Source organism: Hippopotamus amphibius, chromosome 15 (assembly GCF_030028045.1).
Source record: "Hippopotamus amphibius kiboko isolate mHipAmp2 chromosome 15, mHipAmp2.hap2, whole genome shotgun sequence".
Taxonomy (NCBI): domain Eukaryota; kingdom Metazoa; phylum Chordata; class Mammalia; order Artiodactyla; family Hippopotamidae; genus Hippopotamus; species Hippopotamus amphibius.
The window spans coordinates 993,563-1,017,700 of NC_080200.1; the positions used below are offsets into that span (position 1 = coordinate 993,563).

At 65.1% G+C, this 24,138-nt stretch overlaps 1 protein-coding gene across 22 annotated transcripts in view; it reads right to left on the minus strand.

Moving 5' to 3' along the window:
- Positions 1-4,419: 4,419 nt before the first annotated feature.
- Positions 4,420-24,138, minus strand: part of TCF3 (transcription factor 3) — a 34,656-nt gene continuing 14,937 nt past the window's right edge. The window contains exons 4-19 of one of the 22 annotated variants that reach the window (XM_057709147.1): positions 20,514-20,587; positions 20,282-20,360; positions 17,930-17,997; positions 16,725-16,857; positions 16,157-16,206; positions 14,812-14,914; positions 14,564-14,739; positions 14,362-14,485; positions 13,888-13,946; positions 13,709-13,787; positions 12,864-12,937; positions 12,378-12,539; positions 12,202-12,304; positions 9,506-9,635; positions 9,131-9,366; positions 4,420-6,798 (exon numbers count right to left, since the gene is read on the minus strand). In XM_057709147.1, coding sequence (XP_057565130.1) covers positions 6,656-6,798; positions 9,131-9,366; positions 9,506-9,635; positions 12,202-12,304; positions 12,378-12,539; positions 12,864-12,937; positions 13,709-13,787; positions 13,888-13,946; positions 14,362-14,485; positions 14,564-14,739; positions 14,812-14,914; positions 16,157-16,206; positions 16,725-16,857; positions 17,930-17,997; positions 20,282-20,360; positions 20,514-20,587 — 1,793 coding nt within the window. In that variant the 3' untranslated portion in view covers positions 4,420-6,655. Of the gene's footprint in view, positions 6,799-6,979; positions 7,207-9,130; positions 9,367-9,505; positions 9,636-12,201; positions 12,305-12,377; positions 12,540-12,863; positions 12,938-13,708; positions 13,788-13,887; positions 13,947-14,361; positions 14,740-14,811; positions 14,915-16,156; positions 16,207-16,724; positions 16,858-17,929; positions 17,998-20,281; positions 20,361-20,513; positions 20,588-24,138 lie in introns of those variants that run through there. The other 21 variants (XM_057709145.1, XM_057709144.1, XM_057709148.1 and 18 more) reach the window with 21 other exon arrangements.

Sequence of the window (24,138 nt, forward strand, 5' to 3'; positions counted from 1 at the left end):
GCCCAGCTCATCCTGCTGGGATCGGCCCCTCGGCACCCTCCAAGACTGCGGTTCCCAGGGGGCTGCAGGTTCTCACCGACGCCCTGGCCTCCTGCGACCAGGGGCTCTATTAGAGACCGGGGTCTGGGCAGGAGGGTGCTCATGGCTGCTGCGTGGAACACTTTGTCTGCCTTTGCAGTTGCCCTGGGGTTTTTCAGCTTAGGATCAGAGAGGACCTGAAGAAGTCTCTGTCTCTGATGGAAACTTAAAAAGTGGGATGTAGGGGCCACCCTGAAGAGTGTAGAATCTGAGACAGAGATTAGAAATCATGAGACAGGACTTCTCTGGTGGTGCAGTGGTTAAGACTCCGGGCTCCCAATGCAAGGGGCCTGGGTTTGATCCCTGGTCCGGGAACTAGATCCCACATGCCGCAACTAAAGATCCCTAATGCGGAAACTGAAAAGATCCTGTGCGCTGCAACTAAGACCCAGAGTAGCCAAATAAATAAATTTTTTTTTTTTATGAAAGAAATCATGAGACAGAGAATAGACCTGCCTGAAAAGATGAGGAGAAGGGGCATAGAGGCTTGGGGCTGCAGGTCCCAGATCCAGCAGTTTCTGAAGCTCTGCCTCATTGCTCCTTCTGCTTCCTGCAGGTGAGCTCATGAGGCAGAATGCTTTTCGTTTCAAGTGATAAACAAAGAACAAAAACCGGCTTAAGAGAAAAGAAGGAAGTTGTATGGCCTGTTGCAGGGCTTCAGGCACAGCTGCATCCAAGAGTCTAGCACTATCATTACGGATTTTCTCTCCATCGCTCAGCTCTTCTTTCCTCTGTGTTGCCCTCACTCTCCGGTGAACTCTCTCTGAGCAGAGGCACTCAGAAACTCTGGGTTGACATTCCACCAACCTCTTTCCCAATAATCACGGAAAATGCCCCAAGGCTGGTTCTCATTAGCGTCCTGTGGAAACAGGGCAAAGACGGCCCCTCTCATTTGAGGACCTGGGCTGAAATTGGAGGAGGATCCTGAAAGAGAACACCAGGGTTCTGTGACCGGAAGAGATGGTGGGTGAGCAGGAACGGTTGGCCTGCCTCACATCCTGCTGGCCCTCTGCCGTGGCCTCCTGGGTTCCACGCACCATCCCTGTCTGGCCCTCTGGAAACCGAACTCCTTTTCTTGTGTTCATTGATGTGAAATTCACATAACATACAATTAACCATTTTAAAGTGTAGAATTCAGTGGCCTTTAGTACATGCACAAGGCTGTGCAACCACTACCTCTGTCTACTTCCAGAACATTCCATCACCCCAAAAGCAACCCCGACCCCATTAGCATTCCCCCCATCTCCCTCCCCCCACCCCTTGACAACCAGGAACCCCCTCTCTATGTCTGTGGATCTGCCTGTTCTGGACGTTTCCCATCAATGGAGTCACACCTGTGTCTCCTTCTCTCCCTGAGCACCGTGTCCTCAGGGCCCATCCACGTGGTAGCGCGTGTCAGTGCTTCTCACCGCTTTTCATGGCTGAGGGCTGTTCCCCCGTGTGGAGGGACCACGTGGTGTTCATCCATTCATCTGTTGGATTCTTTTAAAATTTTTATAACTTTACTGTGGTATATTGGACATAGAAAAATGCACAAATTTCAAACATACAACTTGGTATTTGGACATATGTGCACACCCCTGAAACCATTATAATGTGGAGATGAGGAACACCTCTTCCCGCCCCTTGGAAGTTTTCTCCTGCCCCTTTGGGACGCCACCCACTCCCCCTTCCAGGCCCTGCAACTATCATCTGCTGTGTGCTATGAATCTCTGCATTTTCTAGACTTTTCTACAGAGAGTCATAGAGTGCATTCTCTTGCGGGTCTGGCTTCATCCACGCAGTGCAGTTATTTTGAATCATCCAAGCCACTGTGTCTGTCAGCCGTTCATTCCTTCTACTGCTGAGTCGTGGTCCGTGGAGTGGGTGGACCTGTGTGTTTACCCACTGACCTGTTGAAGGACATGTGGGTTGTTTCCACGTTTTGGCGGTTGGAAAGGCATCTGCAGTGAGCAGTGAAGTCCGGGTGTTTGTGTGGACGTGTCTTCGTGTGTCCTGGGTAGATGCCTGGGGTGGATGTTTAACTGCAGAAGGAACTGCTAAACGCTCGTTGCTGCGGTGTCACTGACACGTAACAGTATGTTAGTTTCGGCCGCGCCGCCAGTGTCTTTTCCGAAGTTCTCGTCCCCGTTTATGTTCCCACCCGCAACGTATGCGAGTCCATGTGGCCCTTGGATGTTTTGCCATTTTAGAAAAGGGCACACACGCTAGTCATTTCCTGTGGCTTCATGACAGATGACCGCAGGCTGGGTGGCTTAAAACAGCAGGGATTTATCCTCTCCCAGTTCTGGAGGCCAGACGTCTGAGATCAAGGTGTCACAGGGCTGTGGTCCCTCCGGAGGCTCTAAGGGAGAGTCCTTTCTGCCTCTTCCAGCCTCTGGCCCCCTCGGGCCCCCGGGCATCCCTTGGCTTGGGGCCACATCCCTCCAGCCCCTGTTGTCATGTGGGGCTCTGTGTCTCTCCTCTTCTGTCTAAGGACACTTGTCATGGGTTTGGCGTCACCCTAATCCGGGGTGATCTTGAGACCCTTACCTTGATTGCATCTGCAAAGACCCTTTTTCCCGATAGGATCCCCTTCATAGGTCAGGACATGGGCCTTTCTTTTGGGGCTCCCATGACCCCGCTGCAGCTCGGCCTTGTCTGTCTCAGTCAGCGTCCCTTCCCTCCCTGGCCTGTGGGGGGCAGGGCTGCTCCAGGACCCGGCCGGGGTGGGGGGGGGGGGAGGGGCGGGGCAGCCAGCAGAAGCCGAGCCGCGGGCTTTGAAAGGCTTGGACTCAGGAGCACACCTGCGACACCACGAGTGCTGTCCAGCTGCACACCCCCCCCCGCCCATTTCCCTGTGCCCCGCCCCCTGCCCCCCCGTTTTCTCTGGCCCGAGTCTAGCAGATGCTCCTTCCAGAAATTTCCACGGAGCCAGCTCTTGCTGGGACAGAGAGGCAACACCTCCCTGGGTGAGGATTTTGGCACTTTTAAGATATATATGTATTTTAAAAATTAATTTATTTTTGGTTGCGACGCGTGGGCTTCTCTCTAGTTGTGGCGTGCAGGTCTTCTCTCGTTGTGATGCGTGGGCTCCAGAGGCGTGGACTCTGTAGTTGTGGCACGTGGGCTTCGTTGTCCCATGGCATATGGGATCTTAGTTCCCTGACCAGGGGTTGAACCCGCGTCCCCTGCATTGGAAGGTGGATTCTCTACCACTGGACCACCAGGGACCACCCTAAGATATTTTTAAACACCTTTCTTGAGATATAATCCACGCACCACACAGTTCACCCATTCAGTGTGCAGCATTCAGTGGGTTTTGGTGTATTACGTTATCTTTTTTTAATATTTATTTTTTAAAAAGATTTATTTGGCTGCACCAGGCCTTAGTTGTGGCACGTGGGATCTTTAGCTGCGGCACGCGGGATCTAGGTCCCTGAGCAGGGATGGAAGTCAGGCGCCCTGCATTAGAAGCGCGAAGTCTTCCCCACTGGACCACCCAGGAACTTCCCAGTATATCACATTATTAACTTTAAAGGCTAATTCAGGGAGCAGTCTTCCCCCAGGAGCCCGTCCATTTCCACATCCCCGAGAGCCCTTGTTCCGAGTACAGGCCTCTGGCCTTGCCCGAGGAGCTTTGCTTCTAGAACAAGGGATCACCGTGGCCACCGTTCCCGGTGTCTGTGGCTCTGCCGGCCTCGCTCACCACCGCCCCGTCAAACCCCGGCTGAGGGCTCCATTGTGTCCTCGCGAGAGGACACGTTCAAGTCTTGACTGCCCCCCACTTCCCCTCCAACCTGTGCACGGGACCTTGTTTGGAAAGAAGGTCTTTGCAGATGTGATTGGTTAACACGATTTCATGCTGGAGATTTTGCGGCCCTGATGCAATGACAGGTGTGTAAGGGGGACACCTGGACACAGACCCCCCGGGAGAGGCCACCTGAGGACGGAGGTGGAGATCGAGGGTGGGGATTGGACGCGGCTGCCAACCGAGGCACACCCGGAGCCCCCAGAAGCGCGAAGAGGCAGGAAGGACTCTGAGGTGGGGAGGGGGTCAGGAGGGAGCGTGGCCCTGGCACACCTGGACCTGGGACTTCCGGCCTCCAAAATGTGAGGCCCCGCCGCTTCCGCTGCCGCAGGAGACGCACGTGCGAGGAGCGCGCGCGGATGCGGGGCCACCCCAGGGAGCGCGGCTGAACCGCCGACCCCCCCCACCCCCAACACCGTGCCATCCATCCTTGGTGGGATGTGCTCAGGCCACCCAGCAAGCTCCTATGCCTGGCAACCCCGGGGCCACCACCTCGACCCCCCTTCTCATCCCTAAGCGCACAGCATTTGAAAGACCCAGGGAAGGCAGGATATTGTCATAAAATGTCATTTATTGCTACAGTGCTGTTATGTACAGGACACGTCTCCAAATCCACTTTAGAGAGGATGGTTATTAAAAATCCCAAAGAACCCAGCCAGCTGTGTTGACACTTGTATAAAATTTTACTTAAAAAAATGTTTTTTTCTTTTTTAAAAAAATCAGTTATCCTGAGGCACTCAGAGCACAATTTTCCCCGTACTTGTGGTTCTTCCCCTCCCCCAAGGCTACTTTATCCCCGCGCTGGGTGAATCTCATTATATATATAAAATATATAAAACTTAAATTATATATGTAATACACAGTTCAAAAGTCTGTGGACCTTGGGGGGCCCGCAGAGGCTCTTCGGCCCCTGCCCATCTGCGTCCGTGGGTAAGGCCAGAGACAGAGGGAAACTGAGGCAGGTTCCCAAAGAGAGACAAGACCCACACACCAGGGGGTCCCCTGACTGGTCTCGGGGCAGACCCCAGGGGTCCAAAGGTGGCCCCCACCCCAAGCTGGGATGTCCTGCCCATGCTAGCCTTGGGGTTCCCTCATGCATCCCGTGGGGCACCCGGTCCCCAACCATGGGGAGTTCCAGTCTTGGGGGGGGGGTCAGGTAGCCCTGGTGCTTTGGGGAGTGAGGGAGGGGGTCTTGGGGGGAGACACCTGGGATGCTGATAGGGTGGGGTGCATGCCATCAGCCTGGGAGTCCATAAGGCCTCTATGCAGGGGGTAGAGGGAGGGCAGGTGAGACCTCAGCAGGCCTGACCCCACACCCAGGTGACACAGAGGGTGACCCACCACTCCGGACTTTCCGCTTAAACCTGGGACAGTCTGAGGCAGCCCAGGCCAGGTGGGTTCCCCTGAACACATGGGAGAGAGGGGTACTCAGGGAAGCCTGGGAGCTGGTGCCCAGGGCCTGAGGGCAGCCCACTCTCCTGGTTTGCAGCTGGGTGTAAACCCCGACAGAGGTGCAGCCTGGCGGCCTTTCTGGGCAGGGGGACCCTGTGCCTTCCCCAGGCCACAAGAGGACGACCACCTGAGGAGCAAGGGGGTTCTGTGCAGAGTTCAGAGAATAGCTTCAGGTCCCCTGGTCAGACAAATGAAGGACAGGGTGTTTAGGGAGGCCCCCAGCACCGTGCTCAGAGGTGCGGGCCCGGGCCCAGGAATGCTGGTCCTCACAGAGTCCCTTCTTGGAGAGGTCCCAGGGCTCGGAGGGGTGTGGGGTGGGCAGGCCGCCGGCAGGGGCTTGGGGGACCGTGGCTGTTTGCAGGGGAGGAACGTTGGCTGTGTGGGGAGCATCCCTGCCTCCTTAGAGGCACCCCCACTAGGGTGTCCCCCTTCCTGAGGGCGGGCAGCAGATGGCACGGGGCAAGGCCCTCACCAGGGAAAGGCCCAGGTAGCAAAAACAAACAAGTGCCCCACACTAGAACCCAAACTGGATGGCACCTGCCGTCCCTGGTCCAGTGGCTCCCGGGGTGGGGGGGGGGAACCTCAGGTTTATATGGGGTCTTTTTATATTGTGGCCATGCCACACGGCATGCAGGAATCTTAGTTCCCCGACCAGGGATCCAACCCGGGCCCCCTGCATTGGGAGCACGGAGTCTTAACCACTGGACCGCCAGGGAAAGTCCTGGCGTCTTTTTCATACAACTTTTAATAATCTGGTTGATCATGAAATGCAACGCTCATTTCTAGGAACAGCAGCAGAAATAACAAGAGAAACGAGCCTTTTATACAAAAAAATTTGTTGCTTAAAAAAATATGCAAAAAAAGCTAAAAAAAGAAAACAAAGGCATTCTTACTACTTTTCTTCTACATTAAAAAAAAAAATCTGATAACTAAAGTTCCTTTTATTTTTCTTAAAAAAAAAAACCAACAAAAAACCTCAGGCGTAGGCACGGAGTTGCTGGTGGTAGCTAAACAAGCTAGTCCGTTCATTTCTCCCATGAACGGTATAAAGTCTTCGGGTGTCATCATTAAGGCATCCATTTTTCTTGGGTCACAAAACGTAGATAACGAAACTCCCCCAAATACTCCTTGCCGTCCAGGCCTGGGCGGCAGGGTCAACTCGCAGTCTCAGGAGCCAAGAGACCAGAGACCTGGCGGTGCGGTTGCCTCCGGAGCCCCCTGGCCGGCGTTGGCTCGAGGCCGCGCACGGGCGGCGCGCGGTGCGGACCCCGCACGCGGCGTGACCGTCCCAGGTTAGACCGAGGTGGGCGGCCACTCGTCTGGGCGGCGTTCCCGTCACATGTGCCCGGCGGGGGTGTGGGCCTCACCCAGGCCGGGGTGGGCGGCCGACAGCACCATCTGGGGGTCTCCGACCACGCCCGACACCTTCTCCTCTTCCCGGCGCTTCAAGCAGGCCGCTTTGGGGTTCAGGTTTCGCTCTGGGGGGAGGGGGAGAGCACTGTGGGAGAGGGTCCCCGGGGGAGGGAGCACACGGCCCCGCGCGGCCGCCTCCGCCTCTCGACCTGGCCGGTCCCCGCGGAGGCCGTGCGGGCCGGGGGTCCACAGAGCAGGCTGCGCGGCGGGGCGGGAGGGCGGGGCGGGGCCGGCCCGGGCGCCTACCTCGCACCTGCTGCTCCAGGCCCAGGATGACCTGCACGGCCTGCTGCAGGATGAGCAGCTTGGTCTGCGCCTTGTCCGACTTGAGGTGCAGCTGGCACATGCGCCCCAGCTCCCGGAAGGCCTCGTTAATGTCCCGCACGCGCACCCGCTCCCGCGCGTTATTGGCCATGCGCCTCTCCCGGTCCCTCAGGTCTTTCTCCTCCAGGGACAGCACCTCCTCCGTACTGCTGGGTCACAGCACCGGGGCCCCGTTAGTCCCGGGCCGGGGGCGGGAGGGCGGGGCCGTGAGGAGGGCCGCCGCGGGCTGCGAGCGCGCACACCGTGGCCACGCTCGTGCGCGCACCCCCTGGACGCGGCTCCAGGCGCGCCGTGTGCCTGGCTGCAGGCGGGGCCTCGATCCCCACCCGGGCGGCCGCGGAGAGCAGGGCGCATCCCCGGCCCCCCGCCCGCTCCCCGTGCCCAGGACCAGCCAGGAAGCAGGGGAGGCCCCGTGGCCCCCCCCCGGGATGACGACCTTCCCCGTTCAGAGCAGTCGCTTGCTGGGCGAGGGAGAGCTGGGCCTGGCTGGACCCGCCTCGGACGCCGAGTCCCGCAGGAGCAAAAAGCAGCTCGCGGCCTCGAGACCCCTCACCCCCGGGCGCCTCAGAAACGCACCTGCCCCGTGTTGCACCCTGGCTGCCCGAGACCCGGGCCCGGAGTGGCTGCCCCGAGCGCTGCCCGCAGGCCCCTGCGGCCTGGCATCTGTGCTGTGACCGCTGTGTGGCGGGCACGGTGTCCTGTCCCCCCGCGAGTCTGGAGCGGGGGCTCAGAGAGCCGCCCCCTGACCACGGGGTCCGCGCCCCAGCTCAGGCCCCCAGCTGCGCACGGCGGGGCCCTGCACAAGCCACCTGCCTGTCTGCCTGTCTGCCTGTCTCCCCGGGAGCCCCGTCCTGCCCGCCCACCCTGCCCTCAGGCCTGAGCGACCCCTGCGGGTGGCGGCGGCGGCCGGAGCCCAGGACAAGCGCGCAGACCAAACTGACAGGCCTCGGGTCCCCTTTCTTCCCTCAAGTCCCGACGGGGGCCTTGGGGGAGGAAAGGCCCGGGTCACAGCCCTGCTACTCCACGCTCGGGCACAAGTGCGAGGTAAGGAGGGCGGCCGGTGGGAGCGAGGAGGTGGGCGGCGGGGTGGGGGCGGGGGGCGCGGGAGGCAGAGAGCAGAGAGGCAGGCGCGGGGGACACGGCGTGACGCCCACACGGCCGTGGAGACGCGGAAACCTCAGAGCTGAGGGGACAGCGGGCGGCAGGCCAGGGCCCTAGCTCCGGTCCAAGCGACAGCGCTGCAGGAGAGAAAGGGTTAAGGGGGCAGCGGGGGGTGGGGGAGGTGGGGGGAGTGAAGGAAGCAGCTGTGGGGGGGGTCGCATGGGGGCCCTTCCTGATCCTCACTCAGCCTCGGGGATGGGGGGGAACCCCACTTGCAAGTGGGAGCTGATAGGCTCAAGGGGCCCCACAAAGGGTCTGCTCAGAGCGACAGTGACAGCCTCTGGGACCCAGGGGACGTTCGTCCCTGCCAGCCAGGCTCTGGGCTTCCTGAGAAGGACTGGGCAGCTGGGAGTCTTTGGGGTCTGGGGACACATTTCTGCGCCAAAGTGCCCAGGTCTCCAGGGTTAGGGCTCCAGTCTGTTCCTCTCCCTTCAGAGGGTGCAATGGGAGGGCAGTGTCCTGCTGGTCCAGTGGTTAAGACCCCACGCTTCTACTGCAGGGGGCGCGGGTTCAATCCCTGGTCGGGGAACTAAGATCCCGCAGGCCATACACCACTCCCCCCAGAAACACCAGAGGAGACAAGGGGGCCTGGCCAGGCAGAGCACCGGTGGTCGGGAGGGGGATGGCCCCTGGGGAGGGAACGGTCCCCGCAGAGGGCCTGGTCCCTGGGGGGTGGTCACTGCAGGGAAGAGATCACTGCAGGAGAAGGAAAGTCAGCAGGGCGAGGTCACTGCAGCAGGAAAGGTCACAGCAGGGAGGATGCCACTGCAGGAGTGAGGTCACAGCAGGGAAAGGTCACAAGGGGAGGGAGGAAGGTCACGGCGAGGGACGTCACGCAGGGGAGGTGGGCGTCAGGAAGGGGGCGGGAGAGCGCGGGCAGCGGTGGGGGAGGGGAGCGGCGCCCCCACTGACCTCGCACCTGCTGCTCCAGGTTCAGGATGACCGACACGGCCTGGTGCAGGATGAGCAGTTTGGTCTGGGGCTTCTCACTGTTGAGGTGCAGCTGGCACATGCGCCCCAGCTCCTTAAAGGCCTCATTGATGTCCCGGACCCGCAGCCGCTCCCGCGCGTTATTGGCCACCCGGCGCTCCTTCTCCCGCTCAGCCTTCTGCTCTGGGGGGAGAAGGCCGTCCTCGTCCTCGTCCGGGCTACGGGGCCGGGGCCAGAGGGAGACAGTGAGGCGAGGCCGGGCCCGGGCTGCCGCGGCCTCGGGCGCCCTGGGGGGCCCTGCGCGCGCGCGCGCGCGCGCGCGCGCGCATGTGCTGGCGGGGAGGGGGGGGGCGGCACCTGGTCCGGGCGCGCGGGGCCTGCAGGTCCTTCTTCTCCTCCTCCGTGGTGTCGGCCGCCGCGTTCTCCTCGTCCTCCCGCTCCTCCCGCTTGATGTCGCCGGGCCCCGGGGCGGCGCCGCGCCCGAGATCTGCAACAGGCCGGGGCAGGGGCCTCCGTTCGCGACACAAGCCCCCCGGAAGCCCACCGAGAGCCGACCCAGCCTCGCGCCACCCGCGGGCACCCGTCCCAGACCCCGGGGACCGAAAGCCCATGGAAGAAGGGCGCAGAAAAATCGTGGCCACTCAGGGGCGGAAAACTGTTTCCAACACACTAAAGAGCTGTCCTTAAAAGGAACAGAAATCGGTAAATCTGAATATATCAAAATCAAGAATTTCTCATCACCAAGAAGACAAGCGGCTGCGCCACTGGCCGGAAGACACCGGTCACCTACGAGCCAACAAAGGGCGAGTCCCCACAACCCCAAAGAACTGCTCCAAGCAGCGAGGACGGGACGGACAGCCTGGCGGGGAGCCGCCGAAGCCCCTAATCGGCTTCATCCTTTCGGCAAAGGAGCAAACGCCGCGGGTTTGAGCACCGCTTGTGGGTGGGACCGCTCTGGAAAGGCGGGCACGCGCATCCCCAGACACCCCACCACTCGGAATCCCACCCGCACTAGGACACACGCTCGGAAGGTTCGGGAAAGCGCCTGCGCGAGGGCGCGCGAGGCTGCGCGAGGGCCCAGGGTAGGCGGGACCTAGTGTCGGTTCAGGCCACAGCTGGTCCTTGCACGGCCCCAGCCGGTGACGAAGCCGTCAGGTGAGAAGGCCACCCGGCAGGACAGCGACTCAACAAAGCCCCAACGCCACACAAACAGACCCACGGCCGAGGGCGCACAAGCTGCTTGAACCCGCCAGGCGGCCGCGGGACCGGTGCAGGCTCTCCCACGACTCAACCGCAGGAAGAGGGGAACCCTCGGCGACACTGCCAGCAGGCTGGTGCGTGCCGGGCCCTGGAGGGCTGCGCCGCACCCCTACCCCGCCCATGCGGTGCCGAGAGACCTGCCACCATAACCACCACAGACGTCCCCAGACGCCCCCGCGGGCGAGCCCCCGGGTGAGGCGTGATGGAATCTAGACGCCCAGGAGGCATGAGTCACAGGCTGGCTCTGGGGGTGCAGGGTCCGCAGGCGGGCACGGCGGTTGCGCGGCGGGTTCAGGGGACCTTGTCAAGCAAGCACCGCAGGCTACTGTGCCGTGATACAGCGTGTTTTTCACCAAATCGGCTGGGGATGGGGGGGGAGCGGTGGAGTCCCGGACCCCCTCCAAGCCTCTGTGTCTCTCCCGCTGTCAGGGGATCAGCATTAACCGACCCCGGGACTGGCCCCCGTGAGACCCTGGACCCCAAACCCCAGTGGGCGCACGCGCGTCTGCCCGTCACCCCCTTCTGCAGACGACCCCCTGCCACATGGATGGCCGTCCCCTCGCTGACCGCAGGACCCCCAACGTGCTGTCACTTCCTCCGTCTTGAAAGAAACCTTTCTTGACCTCGCCCTGCCCCCAGCCCTACTGCCGATTTCTCTGCCCCCTGCACAGCTAACGCCCCAGAACTCCGCCGCCGCCGCCCCACCTGCACTGAGGAACTCCTCAACTCAGCCCGTCACACAGCGCGCCCCCTCCACGCCCCTCAGCGCCCGCCGGGCCTGATGCGCAGACCCAGGCTCTGCTCCGTCCGCGCCCCGCCCAGGACCCCGCCCAGGCTGCCCACCCTCAACTCCAGTGTGCCAAGGACGCCGAGACCCTACCTACAGACTGGAACCCCACCTCCTCCTCTACATCTGCAAATGCTTAAGAGCATCTGCAAATCGCCCACCACTGCCTCTCCGCGGTCCCCGCCCAGGGCAGGCCCCAGCATCCACCCACACCACCCCTCCTGGACCAGCGGTCCCTCCGGCCCTGGTCGCGATTCCAGCCACCCGCCTCCAAGTCGGTGCATCCGGCAGCAGCCGCCAGAGGGCGCCTGTGAGCACATAAGCAAGACCGCGCCCCGCCCCTGCCCACAGCCCTCCAGGGCTCCCACCTCCCTGAGGGTAAAAGCCCAAGTCCTCCGGTGGTCCACAAGGCCCTGCACCACCTGCCCCGTCCCCTCCTCACTCTGCTCCAGCCACACGGGCCTCTCTGCTGTTCCTCCAACACACCGGGCAGTCCTGCCCCAGGGCCTTTGCACCTGCTCCCCACACCACCACGGCCCGGCCACTTTCTCGCCAGCACCTGCCCTGACATGCTCACTTCACCTTCTGGTTCCACGCAAATCACCCCCTTTCTTTGCTCAATCTGTTTTGCTCCCTGGTGCCTAGAAAAGTGCCAGCAGCACAGAGGACACTGAACACATGCCTTCTGGGAGAACTCAGCTGTCCCAGTGAACAGAGGTAGCGGCCCCTCCCAACCCTGTGGGATCCTGGCTCCAGGCCAGGCAGGGCTTCCCAAAGGTGGCCAGGGGTTTCCCCTTCTCCTGCCACCCAGTTCCCCCTGGACCCTCAGTTTCCTCAACTGGAGATGGGCGTGGACAGTCCTGAGCCCACAGGCCGCCGGGAAGGTCTGGTGGGTGGTTCTCCATCCTCATTTTCCCTGGGGGAGCGACACCCACCGCCGGGCCCCCCCGGCACAGGGGACCCTGGGGTGCAGCCGCCCCCACGCAGGAATGTCACTGGGACTCACCACCATAGGAGTCAGACGGCCGGGCGAGGTCGGGGAGGGCCACGTGGTTGTGCACGAGCCCGCCGCTGCCGGAGAGGCCATCCTCCGAGTGGCCGCCTCCCACCTGTGGACGAGGGGCGCGTCAGCGCTGGCCTGCGCCCTGCCACCCGCCCAGCCTGCCCTCACCCGGCACTCACCAGGCCGGCGTGCCGCGCGCCCAGCGGCAGGACAGGGCCGGCGAAGCCCGAGGCCAGCGCCCCGGGGCCGGGCAGCAGCCCGAGCGCGTCCCCCGCTGTGCCCACAGCGTGACTGCGCAGAACATGGATGGCCTCGTCCAGGTGGTCCTCCATCTTGCTCTGCTGCGGGGGGACAGGGGTGAGGCGCCCAGGCCGCCGTGACCCGGTGCAGCCACCAACGGCCTCACCGCCCATCGCGGGCCACAGCTCGGACCTTACTCCCGACAAGTTAGCTCAGTTTACTCTGACCCAGGGGCAGCCGTCCTGTCGCTCTCTGCCACCTCCACAGCACGGCGCCCGCTTCCAGGACGGGGCTTCGGCGTCACAGGAGACACGGCCACGGCAGGCACGCTGAGCCACCCTCCCCACAACGGTGTCTGTCCACAAGCACCTCTGCCCGCCGCGTGCCCACGAGGAGGCACCCTCCCTGGCCCCCAGGACACTCACCAGGCCGTGGAGACCCCCATCGTAGCTGGGCGATAAGGCACCGGGGGCTCCTGCTCGGGGCCACTGCGACGTCCCTGGAAGGGGCAGAGGCGGGTGAGTGGCGGGGGTCCTCGCAGCCTGACCCAGGGAAGGAGGGGGCTGGGCCGGGAGCCTGCGGCTGTGACGCCTGGACTGGCCAAGTGGGGTCCACGCCCACAGGGCGGCCTCGGCGCCCCTAGTCTGGACCTTGGCCCAGCTGGCCTGTCAGCTGCGCCAGGCTGGGGTGTGAACCCAGGGGGCAGGTCACGTCTTTGAGCCCCCATTTCCCCATCTGGGAAACCCAGAGGGCAAGCGGCTCCTCTCAGTCCTGCCCCACCTCAGCCCCGGGGGCATTTAGTGGGCCTGTGGCCATTCTTAATACAACTGCCCATGCCATCCAGGGACTACCAACCATCACTTCTCCTCGACCCCGGCTGAACCCCAGGTGCATCCTCTTGGGGACAGGAGGACCTGGCCCCCCTGGCAGAGCCGAGCACCAGGCAGACAGCAGGTGCCTAATGTCTCTTGGGATGAATGAATGCCCGCAGCCCCATGTCTGGTGTCCAGGAGGGAGCCTCGGGCCGGCTGCTCTGGCTCTCGGCCCTGCTGGAGCTGTCTGCCCCCCCGTGCTCACAACGCAGGAACCACTGCATCCCACCTTCTGGCCTTTGCCTCTGCTGTGACCTAAGAGCACTGGCTTGGAAGCCCCCGCCTCCAGGGAGCCCTCCTGGACGGCCAAGCTCTGAGGCAGGTATTCAGCCCAGCTCCCCACCCACCTGGGGCCGCAGTCACCAGACCTGGCCCCCCACCCAGCGTGCTGCACAGACCTGCCAGGCCCTGTGGGGAGCCCACGGGGGTGGAGGGGCTGGATGAGAAGTTATTGCTTGAGTGATCCGGGGAGTAGATCTGTGACGAGGACAAGGAGAGAGAAAGGGCCACCACGTGGCCGGTCAGGAGTCAGCCTCTCAGGTCACCAGCCCAGCCACCCACCACATCTGCGTCTCACCGAGGCCAACGCCTTCCCAAGGGCATCCCCGGAGCTGCCGGCCGTGGTCCCACGGGAGCCTGCGGGTGCAGAGAGGTGAGGCCCAACCTCAAGGATGCAACAGCCCGGGCACCTGGGCCGGGCTTACTTGCCCCGGCTGACGGGGAGCTCCCTCCTGCACGCGCTGCCTGCACGGACACCCCACCTGGCCCCTGGGCCGCCCCAGATGCAGCCGGGTGTCTCCTGACGCCTCACACCTGCCTCCACCGCGCTCTGGGGACAGGCAGGCTGTGGGGCTCAGGGTGAAGAGCCCCCGCTCTGGGCCTCCGTTTCCCCCAACGAACAGTGGGACCCACTCACTGAAGAGCTGTTCTGAAACACCTGAGGGGGCCCGAGGAGCCCCGCCGAGCCCGCAGGACCGGCCCAGGAGAGGGGATGCTGTCGATGAGGACAGCCGGGGCCAGACCCGGAGCCGGGCGGGGGCGGGGGGCGTACCCAGCAGGCTGTCGGCCCCGCTCACAGGGGGCGTGTGGCTGGAGACGCTGCCGTAGGCGCCCGCGGGGGCCGAGGAGAAGGTGGACACAGCCGGGAGCCCGCCGTTCACCTCTGCCGCGTGCAGCTGGTAGCCCTGTGCAGGGGCGGGGTCAGCGCGTGCTGCCCACACCCCCGCCCCCCACGGCCACCCCGCGGGCCCTACCACGCGCTCGTGCTGCTGCAGGCCGCCGAACCCGCCGCCGCCGCCGCCGCCGCCGCCCATGGAGCTGCCGCCGCCTGCCGGCAGGGGCAGGGCCGCCGAGCCCCCGCCCAGCACGGGCCCGAAGCCCGCCTGGCCCGCGGGCGTCCAGAGCTCGGTCGGGGGGTGCAGGCTGCCGTCTGCGGAGAGGGGAGCGGTGAGGGGGGCGGGCAGAGGGACCCCGGCCCCGCCCCCGCCAAGCCCCCACGTACCTGCCACATAGAAGGGGGCGGCGTAGGTGCTGCTGGGGGTCTTGGCGGACGGGTAGGCGGCGGTGTCCCTGCCGTAGTCATCACCTGAGCTGGCTGGGTACACCTGCGGCGGGCAGGCAGGCACAGTCAGGGGGAGGGGCCGGGCCGGGCTGGGCGGGACTGCCCACCCCCAGCCCTCAGCTCCTGGGTCCCCGCCTCCGCCCAGAGGGCCATCCGCGCCCCCCCCCCCCCCCACCTCCCTGGGCCTCCAACCCTCCCCTCTAAAACCGCACCTTGGCCCCATGCCTGAGGCTCTGCTGGTGTTATCACTTCTCTGCTGTCCCTCCTTCACCCCCACTTCCTGCCCGCCCCACACAGTCCTAGCCTCGCACCCTAGGCCTCTGTAGACCGGATTCCCTGCCCAGATGTTCTCTCCTCTTCCCTCCTTAATCCAGCAAACTCCTATTGATCCAGCAAAGCCCAGCTGTGCCGCCCCCAGCACTGGAACCTGCCTTAGCCCCAACCCCGTTCACACAAGACCTGGGGGCCTCAGAGGGAGGGCCCCAGGTGAGCATTCTGCCCTGCTGCCCCAGAGCAGCGAGACGGCAAAGGCCTTCTAGGACGAGTGCCAGCCCTCATGAGCTGGCCCTGCCTGGACCTGAGGCTGGGATCACTTAGCAACGTCTGCCCCAGCACTGGAGCAGAAAGTGGGGCGCAAGGGCTGAGCTACCGTGGAGCAAGGTGGGCTCAGGGGCCTCTCAGGACGTGACGTCACGCACTGAGTCCTACAGCAGCCTCCGCCCGCCCGCCCCTCGTGCTGCAGGGTGTCAACCTCAGGCGGTGACCCGGGCCTGTGGCCTGCTGCGGGCCAGGTCACCTCCGGGGCTGTGCTGGAGGCCAGCGCAGGAGGCGGGCAGAGGGGGCGGCAGCCGCGCGGGGGAGTCCAGTAACCTGCCTTTTCCCCCAACGTGACGGAGCTGCGGGAGCAGGGCGCTGGGAGCCGCGGACGGCTCCGCACCACCCGCTGGGCCTGGCACCCGCCAGCCGCTAGGCAGCGCCACGCTGAGCGGATGGGGCGGGAAACCCTCTGTACGGGCCCCCAGGATGCCCGCCTGCTTCCAGGACCCCTGTTCACGCCCTTTCTGAGGCACCTAGGCCACAGGAGACCCGTCTGTCGTAAAGCAGGAGGGACCCAGCCTAGACCCAAGGAAGGACTTCCCGACTCCCTCAGAGCTGGGGCCTCAGGACGGAAGTCCAGTGAGCCCGTGGGGCTCTCGTCAGAACCCATCGGGACCGGCCCACCCTCGGGGGGCGCGGTGTCACGGGAGGTGCTCAGCCCATGGGGCCCGCGTGTCCCCCAACTCACCGAGGACGGGAGACCAGGCGGCACCTTCCGGACCTTCTTGGGCTGAGGGTCTGTCGGGATGAGAGGCGTGAGCACCCCCAGCCCCACGGCCACCCTCACCCGCCCCCTCCCACCCGGACACGCCTGTCACTGGGGGAGGGAGACAGTCCCCACTGCGTAGCTCGGAGAAGAGACCCCCCCCCCGAGCTTCGCTACTGACAGGACGACTTAAACGCGCCTCGGGTCCACGTGCAGAGCTCAGGGGCCGGGTGTGTGTGGGGCCGGGCCTCAGAGTTCACGGACACAGGAGCCGGTGCCCGCCCCCGCCGCTCACCAAGATCCCGAACCCCCGACCCAGGCTCGGGCGCCCCCGGGGCCGCCGTCCCGCTCCCCGCGGGCCCGTGCTGGCGCCTGCGTGCTTCCGGGGGCTGACTCAGTGGCACGGAATCAAATCAACCGTGGTCAACGCGCTTCAGACAGAGCCGCGCAGCACAGAGGGTGTGAGCGGCCGGGGAGGTGACAGGGGCTCCGCGACCCGACCGCACAGGACGCGGCCACCAGGACCCACGGGGACGGCCGCCCCACTCACCCAGGCCGCCGTCCGCTGCTCTCCGCCGAGGGTGCCCCGAGTAGGAGGAGTAATACTGGGACCCGCCCTTGACCGCCGAGGGGGACAGCGGCCCCGGGCTGCCGAGGGCCAGCTCACCGGGCAGGAAGCCGGCCTGGGGGGGGGGGGGGGGGCGCGTGTCACCAGCCAGCCCCACCCCCACCCCCACCCAGCCCCCCGGCCAATTCCAGTTTTAAAACGAAGTGTAAAGGCCGACGCCAATGGCAGGGTCCTGGGGTGACAGTGACCTGGCGGGGGACGTCCCTTCCTGGCAACACAACGGCGCTTCGCTGATCTAAGACACTGCTGACTGTCATTTCCATGAAGGAAGACGATGGAGAAGGAAAAAGCTGTGTCGCTGTCTGGGCACTCAACGTGTACACCCGCGCCTCCGGCGTCCACGGAACCTGCCTGTTTTACTTTGTATGCTTTTTTTTTTTTAAAGGTAAAGTTCAATCTCGCAGATGTTAGTTTGAAATGGACTCTCTTCCCAGGAGAGCACGCGTGACGGGGGTTCGACGCCCAGTGCTGCAGCCTCGCCTTTCCCATCTGTGAAATGGGCGCGCCAGCCATCCACCGGCTCAGGGGGCCACGCGAGTCCTGCCCCTGGCATGGGACCTGCTGCCCTGCGGGCGCTCCGTGGCGGTGACCTGGCACGCACAGAGGCGGCGCTGCCTGCAGCAGGGACAGGGATTAAAGCCCTCGGGCGTTTTGGGGGCAGAGGGCCCTGAGGGGTGACCAGGACAGGAGGCCACACAGGACCACTGTGGCGTGTCACCTCCCTGTCAGCCTCACAGGGGGCTGGCCGGGGGCTGCGCTGAGGCTGGACCACAGAGCTGGGGGAGGACCCAGGGCCTCAGCTGCCGGGCTGGCCTCGGTTTCCCTGTCTGACACGTGGGAGTGGACGGGCAGGTGTCTCCCGGAACCCCTGCAGCTGTGCGCGGGGGCCCACTGCTGGACCCCAGCCTCGCCGCTTCGCACGCACACCCAATGGCCTGGCCCGGGGCCCAGGCCGATCACGGCTGCTGCTGGAGAGCCACCAGCTGAGCTGGGGCGCCTCCCCGGGCCAGGAGCAGCTCGGGACGGACATGTTTAAAGCTACAACTAGGAAACACCAGCTGCGGTGAGCAGGCAAGCGGCGGCTGTGGCCCCACTGGGTGCCCCCGTCCCCACAGACGCGGCCTCACCTGAGTCAGGCTGCTGGCCGCGGCGTCTCTCCCGAAGGGGGTGTACGCGCCCCGCTCTCCGCCCTTGCCTGAGGGAGAGGAAGGACGCTCACAGCCCGCACACAGCAGGCGCCCACACGTGCACGACGCTGAGAACGTGAGGGGACACGGGCCTCCCCACCGGGTGGCGAGGGGCCGGGGGCCCGTGCAGGTCCAGCCAGGCACTGCCCCCAGATGACCCGCAGAGGACTGTGCGACCGCGCCAGGGCCCCCACACGGCGCATCCCCAAGGCGGGACAGCACTGACTCGCTGCTCCCCTCCGCCCCCGAGCTTTGGTTTCCCCTATGGGAGGTCATGAGGTGTCAACTCCCTGGGGTGCTGGGTTCCCAGGGGACCCTGGTATCTGCAAGGCTCAGCACCCAGGCCCCGGGCTCCTTCCCCAGCTCCCGGCCAGGGCTGGCTCATAAACGAGCATGTGACGTCCCTGGGGACGCTGCTTCAACCCACTCGGTGCGAAGGGGCCCTTCCTCTGTGTGGGTGGGCAAGACCTAGCTGTGGGGGGACAGCCTGCCCGAGAGAACTGCTGCCATGAACACACTCCTGGCAGCCAAACACCTGGATCCAACCTTGCCTGAAGCAGGTCCCTGGATCAATCGGTACCTGAACCATATGAGTCTGTTCCTGGCTTCAGCTAGCAGCAATCCTGACTGAGAGTGGACTTTAACCAGCCTTACTGTAAGCAAGCAATCAGAACACCTGACTAACTTGGTTTATTCCCAAACTAGGGGGAAAAAAAAATCCATGTTTCAGACACATTTATAGATTGTCTGGCCATGCTGCGCAGCTTGTGGGACCTTAGCTCCCTGACCAGGGATCAAACCTCTGCCCTCGGCAGTGAAAGCACTCAGTCCTGACCACTGGACCGCCAGGGAAGTCCCTCTCCCCTCTATTTTCAAAGGACAATTAATTTCAAGCGCACTCTTGGAGCACATGCCGTTTAGGGGGCAGGGACGGGGCCACGCTCCCACCTCCCGACACAGCGGATGCCTCCACAGGCCACGCCCCCCCGCGCAACCTCAGGGCAGGTGACCATGGGCCCATTTAGGGATGAACAAACCAAGGCCTAGGGGCCTGAGGGGACGCGGCCCCAGTCCTGAGAGTCAACGTCCTTCCTCCCAGCAAAGCTGGCCGCCCGCCGGGGCCCTGGGCACCCCTGCAGGATGGGGCTGCCCTGAAAGGGGGGCAGAGGGGACGAGGAGAGAAGGCAGAGGCTCTGGGGGGACCCGAGGGGACGGGAGCCCTGCAGGTATACAGCCGGTGCCCAAGCCACGCAGCACGCCCGGGCATCAGAGTACAAGGGGGGGACAAGGACAAACACCGAGAGCAGAACCACAGCTCTCATCGGGGACCAGGCTGGGGGCCGCACGGGAACAGTGACCCCACTCCCGGGGCCTGGCGCCCACCGCCCCACCACGGCCACCGCCAGCCCCGGTTCGCGGGTGAGAACACCAGGGCCCGGGGGGCTGAAACCGCGCCCAGCTCCCCACGGGCTCACCGGCCTGGCCTGGGCTCCCCGCTGCCCGGCCTCTCGGAGCTCCTCGGCCACACGGCGTGCGGCGGGCGTGGGACACAGCCGGGCCTCGGCCCTGCTGCCCAGGCTCGGCCGTGGGAACCGCCCGCGCCAGGAAGAGGCCGGAGGAAGGAAGAGCGGAGGGGAACCGGGGTCATGGCAGGTGCAGAGGCCACCGCAGGCCGCCCGGCCAGGCCTCACCTCCTGGTCTGGGAGACGCGCACGCACTGCCGCCCCAGGACAGCGCCCGGGCCACGCTCGCCCGCCGGGCTCCTTCCGCGCACCCTGCCCACAAAGGCTGGGCCCCAGAGCCCGCCGGCCTCGGCTGCCCCTCCGGCGGCTCCGCCGGGGGCCGCAGCTCCCCCGCCTCCCCCAGCGGCCGCCACGGGCAAGGACCGCATGTCTCAGGACCACTGGGCATGACCCAGGGTGGCTGCCACTGCCCCGAAGCCCCTCGCGGCCCCCAGAGACGCCAGCTGGGCAGCCACCCCCGACACTCCCTCAGAACAGGGCGGGCCTGGGCTCAAGGGGTCCGGCGCGTGGACAACCGTCCGGGGCCCGAGGAGGGTCCTGGGGGGCTTCTCGCTGAGCCTCAGACCACGCGTCTGCGAGACGGGGGTGGGCCTTCGGGCCCGCGGAGCCGGGTGACCCTCAGCACCGGCTACGCGGCCGGCTCTGTGGGCATCCCCGTCGCGCAGGCGGGGACCCCGGGGCTCCCGAGGGGAAGGCCCCCGTCCGGGTCCCGGTCCTGATGCTCGCGCTGCAGGGAGAGCGGGGAGGCGGCGGCCTGGTGGACACTCACCTCCGAGCCCGGGGCCCAGGAACGTGGACGCAGCGAGGCTGCCGTGGGGCTCGCCAAAGTGGGTGCCGTCGCCGTAGGTCTGCGGGGAGATGGGCGGGGGTGAGGGGGGTGAGGGGAGGCGTGCGGCCGGGACACCACCGTGCACCGTGGAGCCCAGGCCCCCGCAGGTCAGGCGGGGCCCGGCCCCCCACGCGCCCCCACCCCGGGTCCCAGGCCTCCAGCGGCCCCTCACCCGGCCGGGGTCGAACGATGAACTGTTCTGCTCGCCGGCGCCCCACGAGCCCGCACTGGGGCGGTCCTCGAGGCCTGCAGGGGAGGAGGGCAGGGTCAGGGGCGCCCCCGCCATCGCCTCGGGGGAGCCCTCACGACGCACCCCCCCCCCCCCCACTCTGCCCAGTGCCAGCGGCAGGCACCCCAGACCCACTGGCCCTAAGCAGACCTCCGGTCCAGGCCCCAGAAACAACTCCACCCGCTAGTGCAGCTGGCAAACTTCTACCCACCCGCCCGGCCCCGGCCCGCCCCGGACGGCAGCCTCACGCACACGCTCGGCCTCCCCTCCCGGGCCCTGCGGCGGCACCTGCACCAGGCTCAGGAGGGCATCAGGGGACGGGGGAGGGGACGAGCCTCCCCTCCCACCGCTGCCCACCTGAGAGGCGGGTCCGTCCCTGTGTGGAAACAACCGCAGCACCTGCCACCGACTACCCGCCAGGCACAGGCTGGCGGCCCCTGGGAGGTGGACTCCAATCCCGTGAGCCGGGAGCCCCGCCCGCCCACCGGCTGGAGGCACGAGGTGCGGCGGGGGTTAACCGCAGTGGGACAAGGACCCTGGAGGGAAGGGTGGGCAGGGCGGGGGCCCTTATCTCCCTGAACACGCGCCCAGGCACCCGGCCCAGGACCCGGCTCTTCCCAGCGGGCAGGCAGCACCTGCCTGCACCCTTCCCGGGTGGGGGGCCCGCGACACCGCCCGTCGGGGGCCAGGGGGCTCAGGGCCTGGGCCCCTCCCACCGGTGCAGGTGGGGCTTCCCTGCTCTGCAGAAGGGGTTACGAACACTCCCTACTTGGCGGGGCTGCGGGTGCCCACGTCTGGCTCTGAGCCAAAGCTGCCCCGGCCGGGCTGGGCAGGAGACAGGGGAAGGGGTGGTGCCCGGCCCTGCCATCTTGCCAGGGGACCACCCCCCGCCGCCCCTGACCCCACGGGGTGGGTGGACAGCCCGGGAGCCCCAGCGGGAACCCTTCGCCCCGCCCTCCTTTGCTCATGTACCAGAAACTTCTTTCAAACTGCATCCTTGTATCTGGGGGCCTTTGTGTTTACCACTCCCCTTGGAGAACTGGTGTTTAATTGCTGTCTGATTTGCATAATTATGCATATTAATCTCCCAGTCTGATGAATATTCATATATCTCACGAAGATTTTGTTTTCTAACCAAGAATTTCCAATGTGATTACGATGGGAGCTGGGGGCTGCCTTGGCGGGCTGGGGGTCAGACGGGGAGCTCCCCTGGTCTCCACGAACCCATCCGGCACGCGTCACCAGGCCTGGGGGTGTCTGCACCCCGAGGTCCTGGTCCCCTACTTGGGCTCCAGGGACGAGAGCAGCTGGTGAAGGTGGGTGACCTTGGGCAAAGGGTCGGCACCCGAGCCCCCGTTTCCCTCCACAGCCACTTTCCTGTCGTCCCCTCGCCCTCTGGCGCCGCCCCCCACCACGAGCTCCTCCTGCTCCGGGTCCCCCACAGGCCCCGGAGGCGCCAGGACCCTTGAGCGAGAGAGCAGGAGGCCAGGTTCAAGGCCACAGCCAGGCCTCCCCGCTGCCCGAGGCCTGGCAGGGGTGAGGTGCTCCTGGGGCCGGACACCCAGGGACCCCTCCAACGCGGGCCCCACAAGCTTCGGGCAGAGCCCACCAGGCCCTGCTCTGCCTCTTCTGGTAAAAACCCCTCACTCAGCCCCAGCCTCCCCCCTGCTAAAAGCGACAAAAATAGGGACGGCCCCTCCCCCACCACTCCCATGAATCATTATTAACCCCCCCGCTGGTTAATTATGCATTTTAATAACCCATCCATGAATATTCATAACACACCCCTCATTCACGGTCTAATTAAAATGTACTAACAGAATAGGACGTTGCTGTCGGGGTCTAATTTCCTTATGTTTTTTTTTTTTTTTTCTAAATGCTAGATGTGACGTGGTGGCGGGGTGGCACCTGGAAAGGTCACCTCTGCTCAGCCCCAGGCCGGCCCCAGGAAGATGTGGGAGATGGACTGAGCAGAGGGCTGGGGGCCCGGGGGTGCCGCCCACCGCTCAGAGTTTCAGATCCAATCCGAGTCTGCCCGGGGGACAGAGCCGCCCACCACGCGGGCTACCACCAGGATGACCAGCGCGGCACAGCGGGGCCCACCCAACCCTGGCCCGCGCCGGTCACCCCCTTGGCCGGATGACGTGGGGGGCAGGGCGAGCTCCTCGGAGTGGCTCCTGTCCCAGCTGCTTCCTCCAGGGCAGGTCGGACAACGTGGCCCAAGTCCAGCCCTTGCCTGCTCTTGTCAATAACGTTTTATTCGCCCTCGGGCCACACACACCTGTTTCCATGTGGTCTATGGCCCTGTCTGTTACCACACAGAAGAGATCCGTGGCGATACAGACTGTCTGGCCCGTCACAGGGAAGGCCAGCGGACCCGAGCACGGAGACGCTCCCTGGAGCCAGTCCCTCCCCGTGGAGCAGCCAGCCCAGCAGGCTCCGGCGCCTGGTGTGCGGGGAAGGCGTGGTCACGGCCCTGCGCGATCCCCGCCGCGAGCAGTCGTCAGGGGCTTCGCCCCGCAGCCCCCGCTCTGTCCGCGTGCCCTGGGCCCGGGTGGCCACGCTACCGCCGGGGGGGCGTCCTCTCCCGTGCCCTCACCCACTGCCCGCCCCCCACGGCCGCGGATCAGAGCCTGGCTCGGCCCTGTGTCCCCGGGGTCACGCTGCATCCCTGCGGCAGTGCTGCCCCACCCCACCCCAGGCAGCCTGATGCAGCTTCCAGAAGCAAAACCTGGCTCTGCTCCCTCCCTCTAGCCTCTGCCCTCAGGGTAAAGAGCAGACCCCTCCCTGATCACCCTTCTCCCCCGGCCCCCAACAAGTGAGCAGATCCCCACTCCCACCCACGCTCTGCCCCGGTGGTCCCCGCACCTGCGGATCCTTCACCCCCATCGGGGAGGTCGCCGCGCCAGACCCCTCTGGGCCCAGCACTGCCGGCACAGGGCTGCCCCTCAAACAACCTCCACTAACGCCTGCTCTCGGCCTCTTCGTTGCCCTGGTAACGATCTAACAAACCACCCTCCTGGGGTCGCACGCGGCTACCCCTCGCCTGAGATGCAGCCTGTGGGGCTGGCGGGAGACGCTCCCACCTCAGCGAGATGCTACGTGACACGTGATCGGATGAGCCCGTGTGGCTGGTGGCTGCGGCACTGGACGTGCAGCCCCCCAGACGAAGACCAGGAGAGGAACGCCCATCACAGGAACCCGCACGCGCCGTGAACACGCCTGAGGAAAATCGCCCGCACCTGAGGGCAGCCGCCCAGGCCTCACGTTTCCCTCCCGCGCTGTCCGCTCCCCCAGCCTGCCAGCGCTCTCCCCGGCGTCTCCCCGTCCCCGAGAACCAGGACGGTGGGGTGGCGGCCTGTTCGGCGGCACCTGGGCTCTCACGAGGGGCAGGAGCAACGCGGGGCGGGTGGCTCCCTCCACAGGCCGGTGGGCGCCTCCCCACCTCTCTTTCTGCGACGTGTGGGGCAGCTTCTGAAGTCTCCCGTCGCTTCCGACTTGAGAGGACGCTGCAGGGAGGTGCCCTAAACGCAGACCCTTCATCACCGGCGCCTCTGTGTTCACAAGC